This window comes from Adiantum capillus-veneris, chromosome 9, assembly GCF_014529385.1.
Source record: "Adiantum capillus-veneris isolate H3 chromosome 9, ASM1452938v2, whole genome shotgun sequence".
NCBI classification, from domain to species: Eukaryota; Viridiplantae; Streptophyta; class Polypodiopsida; order Polypodiales; family Pteridaceae; genus Adiantum; species Adiantum capillus-veneris.
In genome coordinates this window covers 35,643,803-35,667,987 of record NC_140939.1, presented here as the reverse complement: position 1 = coordinate 35,667,987, position 24,185 = coordinate 35,643,803, and the positions used below count along the sequence as shown (strand labels likewise).

The 24,185-nt window shown below is 42.4% G+C and overlaps 1 protein-coding gene, 1 long non-coding RNA gene and 1 pseudogene across 2 annotated transcripts; 1 reads left to right on the top strand and 2 right to left on the bottom strand.

Moving 5' to 3' along the window:
- Nucleotides 1-5,703: 5,703 nt before the first annotated feature.
- Nucleotides 5,704-19,983, bottom strand: LOC147450333 (uncharacterized). Its single transcript, XR_015189264.1, has 3 exons — nucleotides 19,861-19,983; nucleotides 6,021-6,122; nucleotides 5,704-5,919 (listed from the first exon to the last, which is right to left on the bottom strand). It is a non-coding gene; the product is annotated as an uncharacterized LOC147450333 (long non-coding RNA).
- On the bottom strand, nucleotides 10,893-12,957 carry LOC147450334 (uncharacterized). The gene is made up of 5 exons (XM_086520700.1): nucleotides 12,202-12,957; nucleotides 12,021-12,126; nucleotides 11,789-11,936; nucleotides 11,390-11,658; nucleotides 10,893-11,317 (listed from the first exon to the last, which is right to left on the bottom strand). The coding sequence occupies exons 1-5, from the start codon at nucleotides 12,305-12,307 to the stop codon at nucleotides 11,239-11,241; spliced, it is 708 nt and encodes a 235-aa protein (XP_086376826.1). The 5' UTR covers nucleotides 12,308-12,957; the 3' UTR covers nucleotides 10,893-11,238.
- Nucleotides 19,984-20,796: 813 nt separating the features above from the next.
- LOC147450332 (uncharacterized) lies at nucleotides 20,797-21,667 on the top strand (annotated as a pseudogene).
- The last annotated feature ends 2,518 nt before the right edge of the window (nucleotides 21,668-24,185 follow it).

Here is a 24,185-nt window from a genome sequence, read left to right as displayed (position 1 = left end):
GTAGATTGTGTTACGGATGTCAAGAGACAAACCTCCCTCAATGGCAACCGGTAAAATAAACTGTAAAGTATGTGCAGCAATGATATTAAAGTCCACATTTTATGCAATGATATTAAAGTCCACTATGAACGTACCTGACACATTTTATGCCAGTCGTGTGACTTCAAACCGGTAAGCTTTCCTTCTTTAGTAAAACACGTTCGGAGCAAGTGCATTACGCCAGTGGGGGTCCGCAAAGATCGAATGGTCTCTTTTACTTTGCGTTCTTGGGCTCCTGTGAAAATCCATGGGGCTTTAGGGAGTTTTATCGATCCATCAGACGCTGTTTGCGGCCAATATTGCTCCCTACGATCCACATTTCTAAGGTCAACTCTTGCTCCCAAAGTATCTTTCTTACCGGTCAGATGGTCCCATAGTAGATTACCCACATTCTTGAATATGTGCATTGGATCGAGCAAGTGATTGATCATGAGTCGGGGCCAGTATGGTAACTCGTACCATAGAGATAGTCTCTTCATCCCTGGAGGTAATCCGTCATCGCACATCTCCTTCTGCTCTAACCATGCTTGTGCAGACATCCTTGGTGGCTCTCTTCCCAAAAAGCCGTCGCGTAACACATGATTCTCTGGAAGATACGCTTGATGACCTTCGTAGATTTGCTTCTTCAGTGAGGACGCCCTACGTGCATTCAGTCTAGGTCCACATGTGGCACATGCTCTGTATCCGCTTGTTTGAAGCCCTGCATGTATACACATGATAATAGATCAACTATGGGAAAAAACAAGATTTACAGTGTCTGAGTGAGGAGTGTCAATAGATCACCTGAGCATTCTGTTAGCCCGGGATAGTTATGCATGGTCCACATTAGAATGCCTCTGATCAAAGCATTCCGTCGTCCTGTGTGTCGGCTCATATCCACCACCTCTATGCCAATCCACAATTGTTGTAGCTCTTCCAATAGTGGACGAAGATACACATCCATATTCCCCACTTTATATCGCCCTGGCACAATCAAGCTTAGCCATAGGTGCCCCTTCTTCGTAGTCAACCACGGAGGAATGTTGTAGTTGACGATGACAATGGGCCATACACTGTAAGATGTTGATCTTTGACCAAATGGATTTACGCCATCCATAGCCAGGCCTAAGCGCAAATTTCGAGCTTCCCTGGCAAAATCCGACCATGTTCCATCTATATGTTTCCAGGCTGCGCAACCTGCAGGAATTCGTAGCACACCATCTGAAGATTTATTCTCCTCATGCCATGATGCTAGGGCGGCCATGGACTTACATTCGAAGAAATGCTTGATGCGAGGAAGCAGAGGAAAATGTCGCAAAACCTTTTGTGGAATTTTTGTCCCGTGGAGATCTACTCGATATCTTTCGGAATCACATTTCGGACACTTCTCCATGTCTATGTATTCCCCTCTGAAAAGAATGCAGTCATTAAGACAAGCGTAGATAGAATTGTAATCCATCCCCAAGTTTCGCAAAATCTTTCTTGCTTCATCTCGGGAATCTGGCATCACATTGTCAGCTGGTAGTATGTGCTCTTTAAGCAATCTACACAACATAAAAATACGATACAGTCGTGTAAAAATCTATCAGATCATTATACATTTAGAGTTTTATTAAAGTAAACTAATTGTAATAGATCACCTGAAAAGCGCTGTGACGCTAGTGTCACTCCATCCAAACTTTGCCTGCATGTTGAGAAGAACCAGGAGTGCTTTCAATCTAGACATACGTGCTCCATTATACAATGGCGTATCGGCTTCACTTTTCATATCATCATAGATAAGCCTTTCTGAATCCATGATCGTCTCGATCATTTCATCAATCTCGGGCTCAAACATTGCCTCGTTGGGAATGTGCTCTGCATGATCATCCCCCGAGCTGTCAGAGGCTACATCTTGTGGCCTCACATATGCTGCTTGACCAAAGCGCCTGCGAACACGTCTATTGAGTTGCAAGATTGCTGCTTGTTGGCCAGCGTCAGAGTCCGATGAGTTATAATTGGAAACAACTCGATCTATAATAGATGGATCGAACTCGCCAAATTCGCGAACGTGCTGCAAAGAAACACGTCTTGTCCGTCGCACAGCATGCTTGCATTGATTACAAGGACATAAGACCCTCGTTGAGAGATAGGTGTTTCGGTTGGACGATCCCACATCCTCGTCACTACTCATAATGAGGATAAAAATCTTATAACCTGGACAACAAATTTACTATTCTATTGGCATTCTTCGTCTTATCTCTCTCTCTCTCTACCTCTCTCTCTCTCTCTCTCTCTCTCTCTCTCTCTTTACCTCACATTCTCTAGTCATGTCCAATCCCCGCACACCTCGATATTCTATTGGCATTCTTCGTCTTCTCTCTCTCTCTCTCTCTCTCTCTCTCTCTCTCTCTCTCTCTCTCTCTCTCTCTCTCTACCTCACATTCTCTAGTCATGTCCAATCCCTGCACACCTCGGTCTAGAGGTGCACGGAGATCAGAACCACCGGGTTATAATCTCGTCTTTATTGGTCAATACCTATATTTGTGGGTACAATAAATCTACAGCCCACGTCTACATGATACTGCATGTAGTGGAAAAAACCCCTTTGCCTCTTCTCTAGCTGTAGCACTTCACAGCATCTTAACATCTTTTCACAGTAGATCTTTTCACTGTTCGTCTAACTCTAAACCCTAAACCGTAAGTAATTCTTGCGTGGACTCGATCTAACGTAAATAAGCGTAATTAAATCTAAATAAACGTAAATCTAACTAAAAATAAACCTAAATCTAATTTAACGTAAGTCTACATCTAACCTAATCTTTAACGTCTTTTGGGATAGTTTCCTACGACGTTAAAACTCTCTTCTTCTTGTGTGTGTGTGTGTGTGTGTGTGGGTAAACCTAAATAAACCTAAATAAACCTAAGTCTAATCTAATATAACATAAATCTAAATCTAACGTAAATTATGTTATATTAAAAACAAAGAACTAAACTAACAGGGATTATAAGAACCTTAAAACTGATTTAACACATAATTTTTCACATAACTCGGCAAGAGTTGGCATTCTCATCACTAAAGATGTGAGAGTTAACTTCCGGCGGTGACGCTGCCTCATCTCCATCCACATCTGACGACAGCAATTGGCCCTTTGGACCGTTCTTGCTCTTGTTACTAACTTTGAAGTTGCTGTTGAATGACTAGAGGTTGTCTAGATGGTCATTGTCGGGGATGTAGTGACTCTTGCCGCCCTGAAGATCCACCTTCTTCCCTATCTTCTGAAGACATTTCACCAGTACTTTTGGATCGACGGAGCCCACCATGAGTGAAGGCAGCAATACCCTATATTCCATTGAGGGCTTTCTTCACCCGCTTCATGCAGGCATCGCAGTCTATAGAGACCTAAATCTAATCTAATATAACGTAAATCTAAATCTAGCGTAAATAAACGTAAATCTAACTAAAAATAAACCTAAATCTAATCTAATTTAACTTAAATAAACCTAAATCTAATTTAACGTAAGTCTACATCTAACCTAATCTTTAACGTCTCTTAGGATAGTTTCCTACGACGTTATAACTCTCTTCTTCTTGTGCGTGTGCGCGTGTGTGGATGTGTGTGCCAATAAAAAGAGATAAATGGTATAACCTTTCTATCACCCATCCCAAGTATGATAGATTGGTTATGTCATTTCCCTCTTGAATAATAGGTCTTGAGTTCAACTCCTCGTCGGCTAGATCTTTAGGTCTTTTAATTTTAATTAGTTTCCTACGATGTTAAATTAGTTTCTCTTTCTTTCTCTCTCAATGTGTGTGCGTTTTTTGGATCGTATGCATGTTTTCTCTCTCTTTTCCTCTCTCAATGTGTGCGTTTTTTGTTTATGCATGTTCTCTCTCTCTTTTCCTCTCTCAATGCGTACGTTTTTTGTTTATGCATGCTCTCTCTCTCTTTTCCTCTCTCAATGTGTGTGTGCATTCTTTGTTTATGTATGTGTGTGCGTTTTTGTTTATGTTTGTACTCTCTCTCTCTCTCTCTCTCTCTCTCAAAAACACTGTGTGTGTGTATGTGTGTGTGTGAGAGAGAGAGAGGGAGAGAGAAAGAGGGGAAGGGAACATGAGAGTGAGGAGAGGGAAGGAGCATACCTGGCTCTCCTTCCTCTCCTCGTGTGTGTGTGTGTGTGTGTGTGTGGAGAAGAAAAAGAGAGAGAGAGAGAGAGAGAGAGAGAGAGAGAGGGAGAGCGTTACCTGATCCTTGCTTGAGGGCGCCGAAAAACTCAGATCTGAGATCTGAGTTTTTGGGCGCGCTCTGTTATTTTTTTAGCCCAGTCGGCATCGCTATGAGCGTCGCAAATTTCCAAAGAAATTTGCGACGCTCATAGCGACGCCGGGAATTTCTTTTTTTTTAGCGTCGCTGTGTGAGCGTCGGTAATATGAATAGCCTCTTGTAGTGTTCCATTCAGGCACTGTGTCACTCTCTACAAAAGGGGCCAATCCGGAAGGCAAGTCTGCCCATATGAGTGTACATAGCTTATCAATCTTCTCTATATGGTTGAGAAACTTTGAAATCAAGCATACAGGTGAGTCACTTGCATCTCCATACGTGTCCTCTATAGACTCACATAGATCCATACAAAGAGGAAGATGAAATGGCACAAAAGATTCAACAAGCTTTCCCTTCTCTTCAAGCCCTTAACTTGTCGCCAAAAAAAAAAGATTTGCAATTGTGCTTCTTTTCCTTTTACAACTCTTGGACCTTCCCTTTATACGGTTTTGACTTTCTTTGTACTTGCCTCCCTCTTTACCAGCTTGAGGACTTTGAATCTTCTTGCTTTTTGGTATGGATGGACTCTTTAGCAAACTACATTGACCCTTACCACCTTTAGCTGGTAGCTTTGCACGTGGACTCTTCATGCCATCATCATTAATGGCTTTCTCTTTCGAGTTCTTCTCAATGGATATGAACTTTGTACTCTTTTGTAGAAAAAGCCCTGTCATAAAGAAAAATGAGCTAGGATATTAAAGTGTCATTCTTAGAGAAACCAACAGATTAGAAATGTCAAGATTCTTACTTGCATATATTTCCTTCTCGCTATTTGGATACTTTCCCTTTGAATATTCAAGAAACCATGGAATATCTTGCACATTTTCAGGTAGGGTCCTACGAGCATTGAGCCATGATGTAGGATACAACGACTTATAGCGAGCACCAACATCCCTCTAATCAAGAACTGTCACTACAAGAGGTTGTGTGCTCTTGTGACACTGTTAGCGACGGAAATACACTGGGTTTTTATAACCCCCGGCGTCGCTAAAACCGTCGCTAATAGCGTTGCTATATGCGTCGCTATAGGCGTCGCTATGAGCGTCTCTATATAGAGACGCTCATAGCGACGGTTATAGCGACGTTTACAAAGAAGTCTATAGCGACGCTCATAGCGACACTACAGAGCCATAAATAGCGACGGTTATAGCGACGCCCGAGAGAATTCTTTTTTGGTGACAGGGCATTGAATGCCCTGCCACCCCTTCAATGCCCTGTCACCCATCAACCATATTGTACTTGATTCACTTTTTAAAAAAAGTGCAAGGATAGATAATAGACCCAAAAAAGTCACCCACAAGACGCATTGTTTGCAAAATTGACAAGCGTAAAATTGACAATTGTACACATCATAGGCAAAATGAATTGATTGGCAAATGTAATAATGACAATTGTACAACATCATAGGCATCAAGAATTGATTGGCAAAATGAACTGCGGTGACAAATGTAATAATAGACATGGTTCAAAAAGACGTATAAAATCCGTCTCATAATACATAAGCTATGAGAAACTCTAAACTAATGCTATTTAGCTACGGCTAAACTGACGTCGTTTAGTCAGACGTCTCATCGCGTCCAAGCGGCGTATCTGTCGGATTCTGCAAAAAAAGACCATAAGACAGCTTTCAGTAAGTATAAACATATAACGACATTTATAAAACAATACAAAAAATAGAAAAGAGTAAACCCTAATACTAACCATGCCGCCGCGAGAACTGAGAATGTCCATCAGGGCGTTTAAGCCCTTCCTGCCTGCGTACTCGCGCTCGTACGGTGTGGGATCACGTCCTGTCATCGACCACTGTCAAAACATACAAAGATTTCATTATGTTAGAATTAAAAAACTCATAAACCCTAAACTATCGAACATAAAGAGCAATGAAAAAACACTTACAAAATCGACCTAAAATGATGCCCATCCACTGCTCCCCAAGTGGTGTGAGCTCCCTGCCTCTACTCGCGCTCTGGCTGCATCCTTTTGTTGCTTCCACTTGTCAGGATTCTCGTCCGCTGCTTTCTTCGCATTCTTCCAATCTTCTTTGGCCCGCCAATCTGGCCTGTTCCACTCATGCTTGATTGCTTTTTGCACTTCGGAACGCTTGTGTTTGCAGTATTGGCGCATTCGAATCTTCATCAGGTCTTCATTGAAGCGCTGATCCCGTGTTGGAACGGGAAACTCATCATGAAGTATGCTGATGACTCTGTTTTTTAAATCACTTGGTACTTCACTCCATTTGTTTAGTATGTAGTGTCTAAACAGCTAAGATCAAAGACCACGCCTGCGCGAGATCACCTTCTTGCCGTCATCATCCATAATGATGCCGCCGCTGAAGTCGACGGAGTAAGGCAAGCTCTCTGGCCGGTGACGCGTGAACCTGGGTGTCCCGGCAGGGGTCTCTAGCGGCGTGTCGATGGGGGTACGGACGTCAGGTGTCTCCACCGGCGTCTGGGCCCCGAAGTGAGGAGTGTCGAGTGGAGTGGCTCCTGGCGGAGTAGGTAGAGGTGTGTAGCTGCTAGGAACAGTCAGCCGCGCAAAGCCTCGCGTAGATGGCGATGCTGTGGCTGTTGTGAGGCAGGCAAACAAGGGGAGGGTAAAGAGCCTCGTCGAACACGAGGCGGTGTGGAGGCATCGGCGGCAGAATCTCCATAACAACCACCACCACCACCACTAGAGCGCCGGTGTCTAGACAAGTATGAAGCTCGTCTCGTCGACGCCGAAGCTTCGGAGCGCGCCGAATGCTCCGAAAGAGAGGAAGATGCGGATGGAGTAGGAACGCGCGATGATGCGCCAGAGCGATGACGCTCCACGTACCACTGTCTCTGCTGCGGTGACAAAGAAGAAAGAAACTCCTCATCATCCATACCTGTATTAAACACACGAATATTTAAAGTTAATATTGAATGACACATGTGACACATGCTCTGTATCCGCTTGTTTGAAGCCCTGCATGTATACACATGATAATAGATCAACTATGGGAAAAAACAAGATTTACAGTGTCTGAGTGAGGAGTGTCAATAGATCACCTGAGCATTCTGTTAGCCCGGGATAGTCATGCATGGTCCACATTAGAATGCCTCTGATCAAAGCATTCCGTCGTCCTGTGTGTCGGCTCATATCCACCACCTCTATGCCAATCCACAATTGTTGTAGCTCTTCCAATAGTGGACGAAGATACACATCCATATTCCCCACTTTATATCACCCTGGCACAATCAAGCTTAGCCATAGGTGCCCCTTCTTCGTAGTCAACCACGGGGGAATGTTGTAGTTGACGATGACAATGGGCCATACACTGTAAGATGTTGATCTTTGACCAAATGGATTTACGCCATCCATACCCAGGCCTAAGCGCAAATTTCGAGCTTCCCTGGCAAAATCCGACCATGTTCCATCTATATGTTTCCAGGCTGCGTAACCTGCAGGAATTCGTAGCACACCATCCGAAGATTTATTCTCCTCATGCCATGATGCTAGGGCGGCCATGGACTTACATTCGAAGAAATGCTTGATGTGAGGAAGCAGAGGAAAATGTCGCAAAACCTTTTGTGGAATTTTTGTCCCGTGGAGATCTACTCGATATCTTTCGGAATCACATTTCAGACACTTCTCCATGTCTATGTATTCCCCTCTGAAAAGAATGCAGTCATTAGGACAAGCGTGGATAGAATTGTAATCCATCCCCAAGTTTTGCAAAATCTTTCTTGCTTCATCTCGGGAATCTGGCATCACATTGTCAGCTGATAGTATGTGCTCTTTAAGCAATCTACACAACATAAAAATACGATATAGTCGTGTAAAAATCTATCAGATCATTATACATTTAGAGTTTTATTAAAGTAAACTAATTGTAATAGATCACCTGAAAAGCACTGTGACGCTAGTGTCACTCCATCCAAACTTTGCCTGCATGTTGAGAAGAACCAGGAGTGCTTTCAATCTAGACATACGTGCTCCATTATACAATGGCGTATCAGCTTCACTTTTGATTTCATCATAGATAAGCCTTTCTGAATCCATGATCGTCTCGATCATTTCATCAATCTCGGGCTCAAACATTGCCTCGTTGGGAATGTGCTCTGCATGATCATCCCCCAGCTGTTAGAGGCTACATCTTGTGGCCTCACATATGCTGCTTGACCAAAGCGCCTGCGAACACATCTATTGGGTTGCAAAATTGCTGCTTGTTGGCCAGCGTCAGAGTCCGACGAGTTATAATTGGCAATAACTCGATCTATAATAGATGGATCGAACTCACCAAATTCGCGAACGTGCTGCAAAGAAACACGTCTTGTCCGTCGCACAACATGCTTGCATTGATTACAAGGACATAAGACCCTCGTTGAGAGATAGGTGTTTCGGTTGGACGATCCCACATCCTCGTCACTACTCATAATGAGGATAAAAATCTGATAACCTGGACAACAAATTTAATATTCTATTGGCATTCTTCGTCTTATCTCTCTCTCTCTCTCTCTCTCTCTCTACCTCACATTCTCTAGTCATGTCCAATCCCCGCACACCTCGATCTAGAGGTGCACGGAGATCAGAACCACCGGGTTATAATCTCGTCTTTATTGGTCAATACCTATATTTGTGGGTACAAGAAATCTACAGACCCACGTCTACATGATACTGCATGTAGTGGACAAAACCCCTTTGCCTCTTCTCTAGCTGTAGCACTTCACAGCATCTTAACATCTTTTCACAGTAGATCTTTTCACTGTTCGTCTAACTCTAAACCCTAAACCGTAAGTAATTCTTGCGTGGACTCGATCTAACGTAAATAAGCGTAATTAAATCTAAATAAACGTAAATCTAACTAAAAATAAACCTAAATCTAATTTAACGTAAGTCTACATCTAACCTAATCTTTAACGTCTTTTGGGATAGTTTCCTACGACGTTAAAACTCTCTTCTTCTTGTGTGTGTGTGTGTGTGTGTGTGTGGGTAAACCTAAATAAACCTAAATAAACCTAAGTCTAATCTAATATAACATAAATCTAAATCTAACGTAAATTATGTTATATTAAAAACAAAGAACTAAACTAACAGGGATTATAAGAACCTTAAAACTGATTTAACGCATAATTTTTCACATAACTCGGCAAGAGTTGGCATTCTCATCACTAAAGATGTGAGAGTTAACTTCCGGCGGTGACGCTGCCTCATCTCCATCCACATCTGACGACAGCAATTGGCCCTTTGGACCGTTCTTGCTCTTGTTACTAACTTTGAAGTTGCTGTTGAATGACTAGAGGTTGTCTAGATGGTCATTGTCGGGGATGTAGTGACTCTTGCCGCCCTGAAGATCCACCTTCTTCCCTATCTTCTGAAGACATTTCACCAGTACTTTTGGATCGACGGAGCCCACCATGAGTGAAGGCAGCAATACCCTATATTCCATTGAGGGCTTTCTTCACCCGCTTCATGCAGGCATCGCAGTCTATAGAGACCTAAATCTAATCTAATATAACGTAAATCTAAATCTAGCGTAAATAAACGTAAATCTAACTAAAAATAAACCTAAATCTAATCTAATTTAACTTAAATAAACCTAAATCTAATTTAACGTAAGTCTACATCTAACCTAATCTTTAACGTCTCTTAGGATAGTTTCCTACGACGTTATAACTCTCTTCTTCTTGTGCGTGTGCGCGTGTGTGGATGTGTGTGCCAATAAAAAGAGATAAATGGTATAACCTTTCTATCACCCATCCCAAGTATGATAGATTGGTTATGTCATTTCCCTCTTGAATAATAGGTCTTGAGTTCAACTCCTCGTCGGCTAGATCTTTAGGTCTTTTAATTTTAATTAGTTTCCTACGATGTTAAATTAGTTTCTCTCTCTTTCTCTTTCAATGTGTGTGCGTTTTTTTGTTTATGCATGTTTTCTCTCCCTTTTTTCCTCTCTCAATGTGTGCGTTTTTTGTTTATGCATGTTCTCTCTCTCTTTTCCTCTCTCAATGTGTGCGTTTTTTGTTTATGCATGCTCTCTCTCTTTTCCTCTCTCAATGTGTGTGTGCATTCTTTGTTTATGTATGTGTGTTCGTTTTTGTTTATGTTTGTCTCTCTCTCTCTCTCTCTCTCTCTCTCTCTCTCTCTCTCTCTCTCTCTCTCTCTCAAAAAAACACTATGTGTGTGTGTGTGTGTGTGTGTGTGTGTGTGAGAGAGAGAGAGAGAGAGAGAGAGGGAGAGAGAGAAAGAGGGGAAGGGAACATGAGAGTGAGGAGAGGGAAGGAGCATACCTGGCTCTCCTTCCTCTCCTCGCGCGCGCGTGTGTGTGTGTGTGTGTGTGTGTGTGGAGAAGAAAGAGAGAGAGAGAGAGAGAGAGAGAGAGAGAGGGAGAGCGTTACCTGCTCCTTACTTGAGGGCGCCGAAAAACTCAAATATGAGATCTGAGTTTTTTGGCGCTCTCTGTTATTTTTTTAGCCCAGCCGGCGTCGCTATGAGCATCGCAAATTTACTTGTAAATTTACGACGCTCATAGCGACGCCGGGATTTTTTTTTTTTAGCGTCGCTGTGTGAGCGTCGCTAATATGAATAACCTCGTGTAGTGTGTGGTTGAAATCTCAGTTATCTCTGTAGATTTCAATAGATCTGCAAACCATCTGCAAAGCATCTAATCATGAGAATCTTCTATGCGATGAGGTATCAAAGAAACTAAGCATACTTGCCTATATGCAAATCTCTGAGCTGTAGCTTCCAAATAGGTCATCTTTTGTACTTTCATTCCAGGAGTCAATTTAGATATCTCCCTAAAACAGTGAGGAAGATGCTCTTTTTAGCAAGAATCAAAGAAATCTCGTATGGCATTGCTCCAAATATCAAAGGGCACTTCCTTGACCTCCTTTATAAGGTCCATTGCTCGCTCCACAACTGACTCCCAATAGGAGTAGTATGCTATATAGTTGCGCTATTCTTTTTCTTCTCCATCAAAACCCCATAGCCTACCAATATCTTTGCTTAGAATACGATCTAGTACCCAAACCTTCCTGCAAGCAATACAAAGCACATATAAGGATTAGCAACTTCAACATACCATCCCAAATGCACTTCCAGATTACCTTTGTGCTGTAAGTGGGGTTTGCGTAATTGTGAGAAGCTTATCAAGTGTGACATTGTGTTCACTTTCCCAATCTAGACCATATAGCTTGCTAAACCACCTCTCTCCTAGTGCCGGATTTGCCACTGCAACCAATTTGCGTCCGTATTTATTCTTGAGATAAGTCTCAACCTCATCAATGAAGCTCTTGTATTTTTCATTATAGCCTTGATCTTCATAAGAGAGGCTGGATTCTGCGAGCCTTTTTGATAGCTGTTCATTAAATTCTCCCTATATGTGAAACAAAATTTAAGTAGATGCTTTACAAGAGACGGATGAGTACAAAGCATATGTAACCTACCGAATACATCAACTGTAGGAGCAAACCAAGGGGAATTTTTCACCAGATCCAAGGATGCACCCTTTTGTTCTCTTGTATTTCTACTTCAATTTCTTGTAGAGCCTCTTCGTCGAAGAATTTCTTCCAGCTTTGCTCGTTTCCAAGACCGAGCCTCCTAATGAGAAAGATATCACTTGCAAGTGACCGCTTCACATGAGTTTGTGTCAAGCTATGGAAGTGTCAAGAAAAAATGAACATCAGAAGAGATTCTTACAAAGGAGAAAGAATAATGAGTGCAAGAGTTACCTTTTACCTGTTCAGGCAGTCTAGAGTCCATAGCATTGAATACTCTTCGTCAGGAGAGAAATACGTCATGGTGCACTTAACGCGCACGTACTTTGAAGGATCATCACGACAAACTACAATTTTTTCACACTTGTATTACAATATTTATTGATGTACAATGAATATCTTTGTATTCAAACAAGACTTACCAGTGTTGATTTGTGACATCCAAGCTTTGAGACGATGGTTCCCATCGACTACCACCAATTTTTGACCTTTCAGATGCGTCCAACTTTGAGAAAGGGATAACTCCATCTCAAATTCTCAATTAATAGCACCCCAAAAGGACGCATCCCACTGTTTCTCTTCCTCTTCTGACACGCCAATCCTCTCTCCATTGTGCAAAAATTCAGAAACAAGAAAGTTTCCAAGACTTGACATATATCCTACTTGCTTAAGCTTATTTTCTAATTCCCCAATGTTCCCTCTAGTGCTACGGACTACTTCATGACCCACCAACCGACACAAGGGTACCCAAGGGAGCTCTATATCTCGATGTACCTCATGCTTAGCAACCCAAGTTTGCAAGAGTTTTGCATCAAGCTCCACGTACCTAGTCTTGGTCTTCTCAACATAGACATCAAGACTAGTCTCTTTTGGGTTCGAAAGTTGGGACTGGGTATCAACAACAGCTCCTAATGAGGGTTGCGTGGTTTTCGATTCTGCCGCCATTACCTTACGACACAGAAAATATTCAAATTTTTGTCAACTTGTCTTTTATCACGATGATTTAATGAGCAAAAGGCGAACCTCTAGGAATACTTAACAATAACCTGGATCCTTAAGTCAAAAGCAACTTCAAACATTAGAAGACAAGTGTAAAAACCTAAACACATTGATTAGAAAGTCATAACTACAAAAAGAATATGAAAGTATTCAGCAAATGCGAATGCAGGGCAGCACGATGATTTTGTTGGTCAAGGATATGCCAAGTAGAGGTAGGGTCCGAAAGCTCTGAACTATTTTTAGCTGATGCGAAGCGAGCGTATCTCTCTAGATGCAATCACCTATGCTTGCATCTTAAAGACATGTGCCAATTTGCCATCCTTGAGATGGGATATGCCGAATAGGAGCAGGACGAAGAAGCACTACCTTGCTAAATTTGTCGAGAAACAATACAATTTATCGCACTACCTTGCTCAACATGTAGGCCAAATGTGGCAGGGCTAGGGAGCCAGCGCTGTTTTCAGCCAATGCGGAGGCAAGGCATCGCCCCGGGTGCATTCAACTTGAAGGCATGTTGCGCTATAGAAGATGCTGAAATGGGGATCAAAATTCAGTTTTCAGCTGATGCGAAGTGAGCGCATGTCTCCAGATGCAATCACCTTCGCTCGCATCCTAAATACATCTCGTAGTTTTGAAATCACTACTACTATTGGTGAAAGAACTCACACGGTATTGTTAGTTGGGGTTGTCGAGAAAAAACGCAGTGCTTGGCACTTTGTCAGTCAGAGATATGTCGAATAGGGGAGGGGCGAAGAAGCTATGAACTGTTTTTGGCCGATACGAAGCGAACGCATCTCTCCATATGCAACCACCTATGCTCTCATCTTAAAGACATGTCGCAGTTCGACCATCATTGTTGAGATGGGCAAAAGAATTAACATGGTGCTTTTAGTTCGGTGTTGTCGAGAAGAAACGCAATTTTTTGCAATGTAGGCCAAATGTAGTTTTTGTCGAGAACATATAGGTCAAATGTGGCAGGGCCAGGCTGTTTCAGCCAATGCAGAGGCAAGGCATTGCTCCAGATGCATTCACCTTGAAGGCATGTGCCACTATGCAAGATGTTGAAATGGGCAGTAAAAATTCAGTTTTCATTTGATGCGAAGCGAACGCACTTCGAAGCGATGCGAAGCGAACGCCCCTTTGGACAGCGTTTTTCAGCCGGGATTGACAACGTTTTTCAGCCCCTTTCGACAGTGTTTTTCAGCCGGGATTGACAGCGTTTTTCAGCCGGCATTGACAGCGTTTTTCAGCCGGGATTGGCAGTGTTTTTCAGCCGAGATTGACAGCGTTTTTCAGCCCCTTTGGACAATGTTTTTCAGCCAAGACTAGCCGCATTTTCAGAGGTCTACATCAGCGTTTTTGCATGGCTGTAGCAGCATTTTCTCCAGATGCAATCACCTACGCTCGCATCTTAGAGACGTGTCATCGGCCATCATTGCTGAGATGGGTGAAAGAACTCACATGGTATTGTTAGTTGGGGTTGTCGAGAAAAAACGCAATGCTTGGCACTTTGTTAGTCAGAGATATGCCGAATAGGGGAGGGAAGAGGAACCTCTGAACTATTTTCGGCTGATGCGAAGCGAACGCATCTCTCCAGATGCAATCACCTACGCTCACATCGTAAAGACATGTCGTTGACCATCATTGTTGAGATGGGCAAAAGGACTAACATGGTAGTGTTAGCTAGGGTTGTCCAGAAAAAACGTAATGCTTGGCACTTTGTTATTCAGAGATATGCCGAATAGGGGAGGGAAGAGGAAGCCCTGAACTATTTTCGGCTGATGCGAAGCGAACGCATCTCTCCAAATGCAATCACCTACGCTCGCATCTTAAAGACATGTCGTTTGCCATCATTGCTGAGATGGGCAAAAGGACTCACATGGTAGTGTTAGCTAGGGTTGTCGAGAAAAAACGCGAAGCTTGGCACTTTGTTAGTCAAAGATATGCCGAATAGGGAGGGAAGAGGAAGATCTGAACTATTTTCGGCTGATGCGAAGCGAATGCATCTCTCCATATGCAATCACCTACGCTCGCATCTTAAAGACATGTCGTCAACCATCATTGCTGAGATGGGCAAAAGGACTCACATGGTAGTGTGAGCTAGGGTTGTCAAGAAAAAACGCAATGCTTGGCACTTTGTTAGTCGGAGATATGCCGCATAGGGGAGGGAAGAGGAAGATCTGAACTGTTTTCGGCTGATGCGAAGCGAGTGTATATCTCCAGATGCTATCACCTACACTCGCATCTTAAAGACATGTCGCAGTTCGGCCATCATTGCTAAGATGGACAAAAGAACTCACATGGTAGTGTTAGCTAGGGTTGTCAAGAAAAAACGCAATGCTTGGCACTTTGTTAGTATGAGATATGCCGGATAGGGGAGGGAAGAGGAAGATCTGAAGTGGTTTCGGCTGATGCGAAGCGAGTGTGATGCAATCACCTACACTCGGTTCGGCCATCATTGCTGAGATGGACAAAAGAACTCACATGGTAGTGTGAGCTAGGGTTGTCAAGTAAAAACGCAATGCTTGGCACTTTGTTAGTCAGAGATATGCCGAATAAGGGCGAGGCGAAGAAGCTTTGGACAATTTTCAGCTGATGCAGAGCGAGCGCATCTCTCCAGATGCAATCACCTACCACCTACGCTCGCATCTTAAAGACATGTCGTCGGCCATCATTGCTGAGACTTCCTAAAGAACTCACATGGTAGTGTTAGCTAGGGTTGTGGAGAAATAACGCAATGCTTGGCACTTTGTTAGTCAAAGATATATCGAATAGGGGAGGGAAGAGGAAGCTTTGAGCTGTTTTCGACTGATTTGAAGCGAACGCATCTCTCCAGATGCAATCACCTACGCTCGCATCTTAAAGACATGTCGTTGCACCTACTTCCGGAAGACTTCTCAAGCAAGAAACCCTGCAAATCCGTGGCGTTTTCCATCAAACCAGCCCAACATTTTCAACAGTCACCTCCGTAGCAGATCAGCCCCTTTCAACAATGTTTTTCAGCCGGGATTGACAGAGTTTTTCAGCCCCTTTTGACAGTGTTTTTCAGCCTGGATTGACAGCGTTTTTGCGGCCATTGATCCAACGTTTTTCAGCCCCTTGGGACAGCAATTCGCAGCCAAGATTAGCCGCATTTTCAGAGGTCTATATCAGCGTTTTTGCATGGCTGTAGCAGCGTTTTCTCGAGATGCAATCACCTACGCTCGTATCTTAAAGACATGTCGTCGGCCATCATTGCTGAGATGGGCAAAAGGACTCACATGGTAGTGTTAGCTAGGGTTGAGGAGAAAAAACGCAATGATCGGCACTTTGTTAGTCAAAGATATGCCGAATAGGGTGTTGGGTTCAAGCCCTTTGCTGGTCAGTGGGAAAAGCCTCTTATAGGCATGCAGTAAAGTTCAGCTAAAGTAAAGGTTGCATGGCAAGAGAGAACTCTATGTAAAGACCTTTTTTATAAAAAATATAGCGTTATTTTTGTTGCATCTCTGTGTCGAATCTCTCTCTCTCTCTCTCTCTCTCTCTCTCTCTCTCTCTGAATCTCTCTCTCTCTCTCTCTCTCTCTCTCTCTCTCTCTCTCTCTCTCTCTCGTTCAACTTGTTCTGTTATGCTCCCATGGCTATCCTCCGGCTCCATCCACCATAGTAGCCCAAAGTTACAACAACTGGTATCAAAGCCTTGAGATGGCGACTATGCAAGGCATGAAAGCGACCTCCTTTTAAGCGTTTTTTTTTTGTCCAGCTTCGGTGCTCGCTGCTGCAGGTGATTCGTCTTCCTCCTACAGAGAGCCTTCACAAGGCGAGTCCTAGGCAAGCGAGAAGATCTTGGTGCTGGCAAGACAAGGCGTCGTTGAACTGACACAGACGTCAGCTCAAGAGGGGGCCATAGGCATAGAAAGTTGGGAGAGGTTGAGTCATTGCAGGCGGACAGGCAATTCAGGCTCGCGTCTCAAAATGCTGCTAGCAGGCGGCAGTTGAAGCTGGTGTTGGGTTTTCAAGCCGGTGCTCCTCATATGCTGCATAGCGCTGCCAACTGTCAGCTCCTCCATCGCGATCTCTGTCTGCGCTATTACTGCGTTACAAAAGATATTTTTTTTTGTGTTGATTTTCACATTGAAAGCAAAGGGCCACCCGGTTTGGTCTTCAACGCCCTATCCAAGCGGGTATTCACACACAGTTTGATAACTCATACATAAAGCCATTCACACCCCATAGTCCGGCATATCGGTCAGAGTATTGCAGTCTCGGCGTATGAGACTAAGTTTGCTAGTGAGTGGCGAGATGACGTGTGATGTGGAGATGAAGAAAGGTGACATGATGATGGTGCCCAAGAATTATCCTATCATGGTGCAAGCGAAGATTTGGAGCTATGTTGTTTTATATGCAGCATCAGCTGTCATGCATGGATGTTCGCTTCAAAAATGCGGTATACGACTTCAAATTCAAAGCTCATGTAGCAGGAAAGGAAAGCTCATTCAACGGTTTGCTCAGAACACTCGACATATACACAGTCCAAAATTTTATTCTATTTTTCTTGTTAGGTGTCATAGACTTATGGTTTGTCTATTGTAAAAAACAATCATATATTTCATGTCAAAAGCCTTGTTTTTAGCTTATCAAATGTCAGTTATAGCCATGTCCAAATATGTACGGGATATAGACATTGCCATCCATAAATGGTAAGACCTCCCAATTTTTGTCAGTTCTCAGCCCATTTTTGTTGCATTCTCATGAGGTTACTGGGTACACCATAAACCCAAGGTTTGGAAGTGAACCAAAAACTCCATTTTGGTAGCTAACTTTTTTTGACCTACACCCTATTTGTTCAAGGGGGGGTTACTAATCTTGCACCAGGTTATGGATACACCAGAAATCCTTGGTTGTGAGAAAACCTAAAACTCACGGTTGCCGACTATACCAAAAACTTTAGGTATCATGAGTTACTTGTCCAGTTCGGGCTTGAGGGGGGGATTGTTGGGTTCAAGCCCTTTGCTGGTCAGTGGGAAAAGCCTCTTATAGGCATGCAGTAAAGTTCAGCTAAAGTAAAGGTTGCATGGCAAGAGAGAACTCTATGTAAAGCATAGTAACAGGGAATGGCCAGTTTCAGGTCTCCGTTCCCCGTTCCCATTCCAAGTTCCCGTTCCGAATCCCCGTTCCGTGTTTCAAACGTGAGTACCCGTAACAGGGAATGGCATTTTGTTCCACGTTCCCGTTCCCCGTTGCCGTTCCGGTTTCGCGTTCCTGGTAACTATGATGTAAAGACCTTTTTTATAAAAAATATAGCGTTATTTTTGTTGCATCTCTGTGTCGAATCTCTCTCTCTCTCTCTCTCTCTCTCTCTCTCTCTCTCTCTCTCTCTCTCTCTCTCTCTCGTTCAACTTGTTCTGTTATGCTCCCATGGCTATCCTCTGGCTCCATCCACCATAGTAGCCCAAAGTTACAACATAGGGGAGGGAAAAGGAAGCTCTGAACTATTTTCGGCTGATGCGAAGCAAACGCATCTCTCCAGATGAAATCACCTACGCTCACATCTTAAAGACATTTCGTCATCCATCATTGCTAAGATGGGGAAAAGGACTCACATGGTAGTGTTAGCTAAGGTTGTTGAGAAAAAAGGCAATGCTTGGCACTTTGTTAGTCAGAGATATACCGAATAGGGGAGGGAAGATGAAGATCTGAACTGTTTTCGGCGAATGCGAAGCGAGTGTATATCTCCAGATGCAATCACCTACACTCGCATCTTAAAGACATGTCACAGTTTGGCCATCATTGCTGAGATGGACAAAAGAACTCACATGGTGGTGTTAGCTAGGGTTGTCAAGAAAAAATGCAATGCTTGGCACTTTTTTAGTCAGAGATATGCCGAATAGGGGCGGGGCGAAGAATCATTGATCCAGCGTTTTTCAACCCCTTGTGACAGCGATTCTCAGCCAAGGTTAGCTGTATTTCTAGAGGTCTACATCAGCATTTTTGCATGGCTGTAGCAGCGTGGGAAGTGCATGGGAAGTGGTCTGACAATCACTCGACTCTGGACCCGAGACTAGTCCCCCTAGACCACACAAAACTGATTATATATACAACAGAGTACCTCCCATCCATAACTACTAAGAAATATCTTTGAGAGACAGCTACACATATCCAGACTGAGGTGGGAATGATAGGCTAGCCATGGTGTCCACTCGCCACCCTTGGTATCACTGCTTCGCATCCCGCCAAGCCCTTTGGACCACTAGAATGCCGACCACCTAGTCCATTATCCGGCAAGTGTAAACCAAGACGCCTCAGCAAAGAAAAGAAACAAATATGGGGCCAGGGGACATCCTTGTCGGACAGAATGAGAAAGATGAAACCGCCATGGCATCCTTGTCATCCGCTCGGCAATAAACAAACTCTGAAGTATATAAAAATTATCCGTCATCTATTGTTTTGAGAGGCTATTTGGTATAGGGACAGGATGGAAAGCAGTGAAAGAAGTGGAAATGCAAGGGAGAATGAGGGAGCCAAGCTTGAAACTGACAGAATTTGCCCCAAATGGACAGTGCCAAAAAGAAACAAATGTCATCCCCACTGATGTCATCGGTGCACATAAATCCATTCACCCATTGCAAGGCTCTATGGCTGTGGATTTAGAGGGGGTATTGGGCACTGCCACAAAATGGTATGTCAAGGCAATCAACCACATTGTAATTTTCTGGCCTTTAAAATGGTCTTATAGGTCACTACGGCCTTTTGAAAAGGTTAATATAACAATTCAGCTCATTTCATTTTTCTCCCTCTCTCTCTCACGCAGGGCATTTTAATCAACCACATTGTAATTTTATGGTCTTCAAATGGTCTTATAGGTCACTATGGCCTTTTGAAAAGGTTAATATAACATTTCAGTTCATTTCATTTTTCTCCCTCTCTCTCTCACGCAGGGCATTTTGGAGACGTTCTGATAACATTTCGTTTTTCTCCCTCTCTCTCACTCCACAGCTCCTTGTGTTGCCTTTGAAGGGCCCCCTGCCCCGCTTTCCCTGCTGGGAAACGCCCTCTCTCTCACGTCACAGCTCGTCGCAATCACATCAAGCCAAACACGACACATACCCTATTCGCCTTGCTGGACCTCGCCCTGACGTTGCTCCCGTAGGCTATATCGCCTCTCTCGCTTCCAACAGGCCTGCCTCAGCTAACGCGAGCTCGACGCTTCCAAGCTATAGTACTTCGCCCATTTTCTTCTTTTCCTTTGAGGGCGCCGTCGTTGCTCAACTTTTTTAAAAAGCTCCAAACAATATTAAGCATTATATTGTGTATTTTAGATATTGACCTAAATTGAAACATCTTGGGCATGCCTTACCATGCATAATCGACTATTACTCATCATTTTTCTTACCTTCACTTCATGTGCTCGTTTTTTCACGCCATCGTCAACTAACGTCTTCTCTGTGCACCTTCCTTTGTCCTCAAGCTTTTCCATTGCACCTTTCTCTTCCCACAGACTTCTTCTCCATTGGCGAAGCTATCTCCTCTGTGCACTTTCCTCTTTCCCTTGACCTTCTCCATTGCACCTTCCTCTTCCCATTAACTTCTTCGACGAAATATGTAGCTCCTGCAGCTTGCTCCAAGCTTCAACTTCGTCATCAAGCCACCGTGCTCCCGCAGTTGCAAAGAAGCTCGGTCTCTTCGTGCAGTTTTCTACTTATAAGGTACTTTTTCATTGTGAAGTGAAGTTCCATTGCTTAACTCCACCCATTAGAACCAGCATTACCCAAATATTGGGATAGCAATTCTCCCTTTGGCATGAGTTTTGTAAAACAAAACCCTCTCCCTTGTTTAATATCATCTTTACATATTGCTTACAAAAGTACAAAATCAAGCATGGTTTGTAGTCAAGGAATTATTTGAAACATGACTGAAATCACAAATATAAGCCAATATCATTCAACAAAATACCATGGTTATCTAGAGGGTGATTTTTATTGATACAAATTGGGTCCATTTACTGAAATTTTTGATGTGCTTTTGTTTTGTAGGGCTAATAGCAATCACATCAACATGGATAATGAGCCTTTGAAAAGCATCTTCTTATGGAATGCTAAAAAAGTAGCAGCGTTTGTTAATGAATTTTTGGGAATGAATCGCTATACGAAAAGTATATGCAAGAACAATATTGACGGAAGAAGTCTCTTGTACACCTCTGTGGCTTCATGGGGAGCCTTGGGAATAGAGGCTAGTGGACACAGACTTGCTTTGCATAGTTGGGCGCAAAGAAAATTGGCCGAGGCAGAGACTTTGTCATCCACTCCAGCAAAACAAGTTTCGCAAGAAGTGCCACCTCACATGCAGCATGATCATTTGTCCTTGACATACATTGGGAGAGATGAAGCAAATTTTTCCAACAATGAACTCAATTTCCAAGCTAAATCAAAGTCTCATTTTGTAGTCCAAATCCCAAAGAGTGCAAAGGAAAAAGGTTTGCTTCGTATTAATCATGCTTGGGAGCATCGCACATACAATAGGAATATGGAACGGATTCGCATGTGGACCGAACAAGGGCTGGGTTTGTTTCCCATCGACAAGTTTATGCAAGCAGATTTCAAGAAGGACAAGGAAATGGGGCAGCAAGTGGAGAAGTTCATTCATCAGAAGCGAAGAACACTATCTCCTTTTCAAGCCCGCAATGAAGCCAAGGATTCCGATTATATGACAGAGAGACAAATCTTTCTAAAAATAAACCAACATAGGCGTTACATGAGACTCAAACCAGGGCCATTGTTTGAAGGGCTTGGTAAAAACCACCAGATCCCAGTGGAAGATATCTTACACTTGGAGAGTGTTGATGAAGATAGAAACCATGAAGAAGTAGGCACTGAGATGGTTGACCTTGAAGCAGATGATTTATTTGAAGGTATAGAAAATTTCTCCGCCCCTCTACATCATATACAAGAGGTTTGCTATGTGCCTACTAGTGGCCAAGAAAAGGTCAAAATCATGGGAGCATCCAATCGTATAACTGAAGAGAATGTGAGATGTAGATGTGGATTGTTTCCCAAAGGTACACCACAACAATTTTGCTTCATTCCCGTCCTTGATTCGCACACAAAGGAAGTTGGCAGAGGCATCGTCTTTTCAAAGTCACATGGTAAACATGGTTATGAGCGGTGGAAGGTGGAGATTGAATCACTGAGCGATGATGCAAAGAGTCTTTATATTCCTGGAAGTCTTCTACCAGGATCTATATTGCATATTGTAAGTACCCCTCTAGTAAAACATCTAAATTACACTCACTTTTAAGATTTTTGATAGCTCACTTTTTATGTTTCAAATTTAGAATCAAATAATAGAGGTTCCACTTGTGTTTCTTAGCAAGATTGAGCCTCGATCAACCGATGAAGAAGGACATGTAATATTTCTCTTTTGCTTTGTAAAGGTCAACAATTTGTCTTTGAATATGTTTTCTAACTACAAGTTTCTTATAGCCTTGGAAAGAAACAAGCCCCTTATCTTTGCAACAAAAGTCAAGTGTGAATTCAACCATAGAAGACACAAAGAAGTGGTCTCAATCTCAACTAGAGGTAAATTCATTACATACCTTTGCATATTAACTTTGGTGTTTTCTCACATGTCAATGTTCTATTCTAAAAGGATGAGAATACTCCTACTGGTTTGATCACATACACTCAATCAAAAAGGCTATCTCTTGCTTGTGAGTTTGAGCATTCAAGACACGTAGAAGAGGTATGCCTACTCTTGTTAAGAGTTGATTGTCTATTTATCTTTTTGTAGACCCTTCAAATTCTGCTTCTTTGATTGTTTAGGTTACAAATATTGCAAATGGCTCACCCTCACATGTTCAAGCATCCGTTTCTTCTAACAAAGAAAAGATTGCTTGCTCAAAGATTCTTGATCGGGTATATATTTGCATTTATTGAAGCATCAATGATATTCCTTCCATTGAGAATAAAGCAATTTTTTGTTGAAAAAGTTCAATGGACCGCTTGGTTTCGGGGATCCACAACCAACATCCACAACCAACAAACAAGCAACTTGAAGAGGTACTTAATAAAAAGGCTCCTCTTTCTTGCAAGTTGATTAGTAATTTGTGGTATATATATGATTTTTACTTTGCTTTTTCTTTAACAGATGCTTGTAGCTGCAAGTAGCCCTCATTTAAATGCAAACCTGTGCAATAACCTGGATAGTACCATGGAAGAAAATAACAAGGTAGATTATTCTATGATACATGGGGTACAAAATGGTTTATTTTGTTTAAATTTCTCTCATCCTTACAGTGTACATGGAAAATGTTTAACTTGGATGGCTCCTTTGAAGACCCATCTATTGGAGTGATTGAAGGATTTGTAAGACTCATACTATCCAATCTTTTTTTTTCATGTGATAAGTAGGTGTGCATTAGTAATAATAAAGGATGATTTATAGGTTGCAAATCATCCATCACAAAGCGAAGAGGAAAGTGAAGATGAGATACTGAAAAAGGTATACTTGCTTAATCCTAAGGATTCCAATTTTACTATATCACTTAACTCTACTATGTTGTGTAGGACCATAATGATACCACTATAAGAAGCACACAAGAAAAGAAGGAAAAAGTTGTGTGCATGAGCAAATTGATGGTAAGGGCTATAGACAACTCAAATTTAGAGATATAATGTTCCTTTGTCTACTCAAGGATTCAATGTGTATTGATAGGGGAAAACCCATACAAAGAAAATGGTACCTCCAAAAAAGAGGGTATATTTTTATTGCTCCAATTTATTTGTAGAATAGTTGTAATGAAGGGCTTCACACATTGACCTGTTTTGTAGGCTCTTAGGGATATCTCTAATAATCAAGTGCAAAGTTAGAATGTGGTACCAATACAGGTTTGTGATGTCTTAAGCTATATGTTGTGATGCCTATTTCACAAGATATGTAGAAGCAAGTGGAATGTTTTTGCAGGGCATAGATAGAACAAGCAAAACCTCTAAGAGAAGCATAAAAGTTCTAGCTAGATTTAAGGAGAATGCTTCCACTCGAGTAAATTTCTTGATTTTCGAAGGTTGTATAAGCACTTTGTTGAATAGAATGTTGATGTCTATTGTATCTTTATTTCAGGTTCGAAAATCTAAAAGTCAAAAGTTTACTTCTTGGGAAAAGCATGTGGGAGTACTTGCTAATGTATACTTATGTTTCTTTTCAACTACCTTACACTCTATGTTCTAAACAATTCACACTTGATGTTTTTTTTCTAGAGAATTTACACTTGTTTTTTGTGATGATTTAGGCTTGTAGCTTACCAAAATCAACAAAAGAATCTATTGCTATGAAGCTAATGGGAGAGAACAACGTAGACTTGATGTACAAACGACTTGATGACTTTCTAAGGGGTGTGCAACGGACAACTCCTAAACAGTCATTTGATTTTGAAAAAT

Excerpts from the sequence above, each read along its gene's own strand:
- LOC147450334 (XM_086520700.1), bottom strand. The coding sequence starts at position 12,307 with ATGGAGTTATCCCTTTCTCAAAGTTGGACGCATCTGAAAGGTCAAAAA. Across the intron at positions 12,127-12,201 it reads GATGTCACAAATCAACACTG|TTTGTCGTGATGATCCTTCA; the intron begins GTAAGTCTTGTT and ends AAAAAATTGTAG. Across the intron at positions 11,937-12,020 it reads ACTCTAGACTGCCTGAACAG|CTTGACACAAACTCATGTGA; the intron begins GTAAAAGGTAAC and ends ACACTTCCATAG.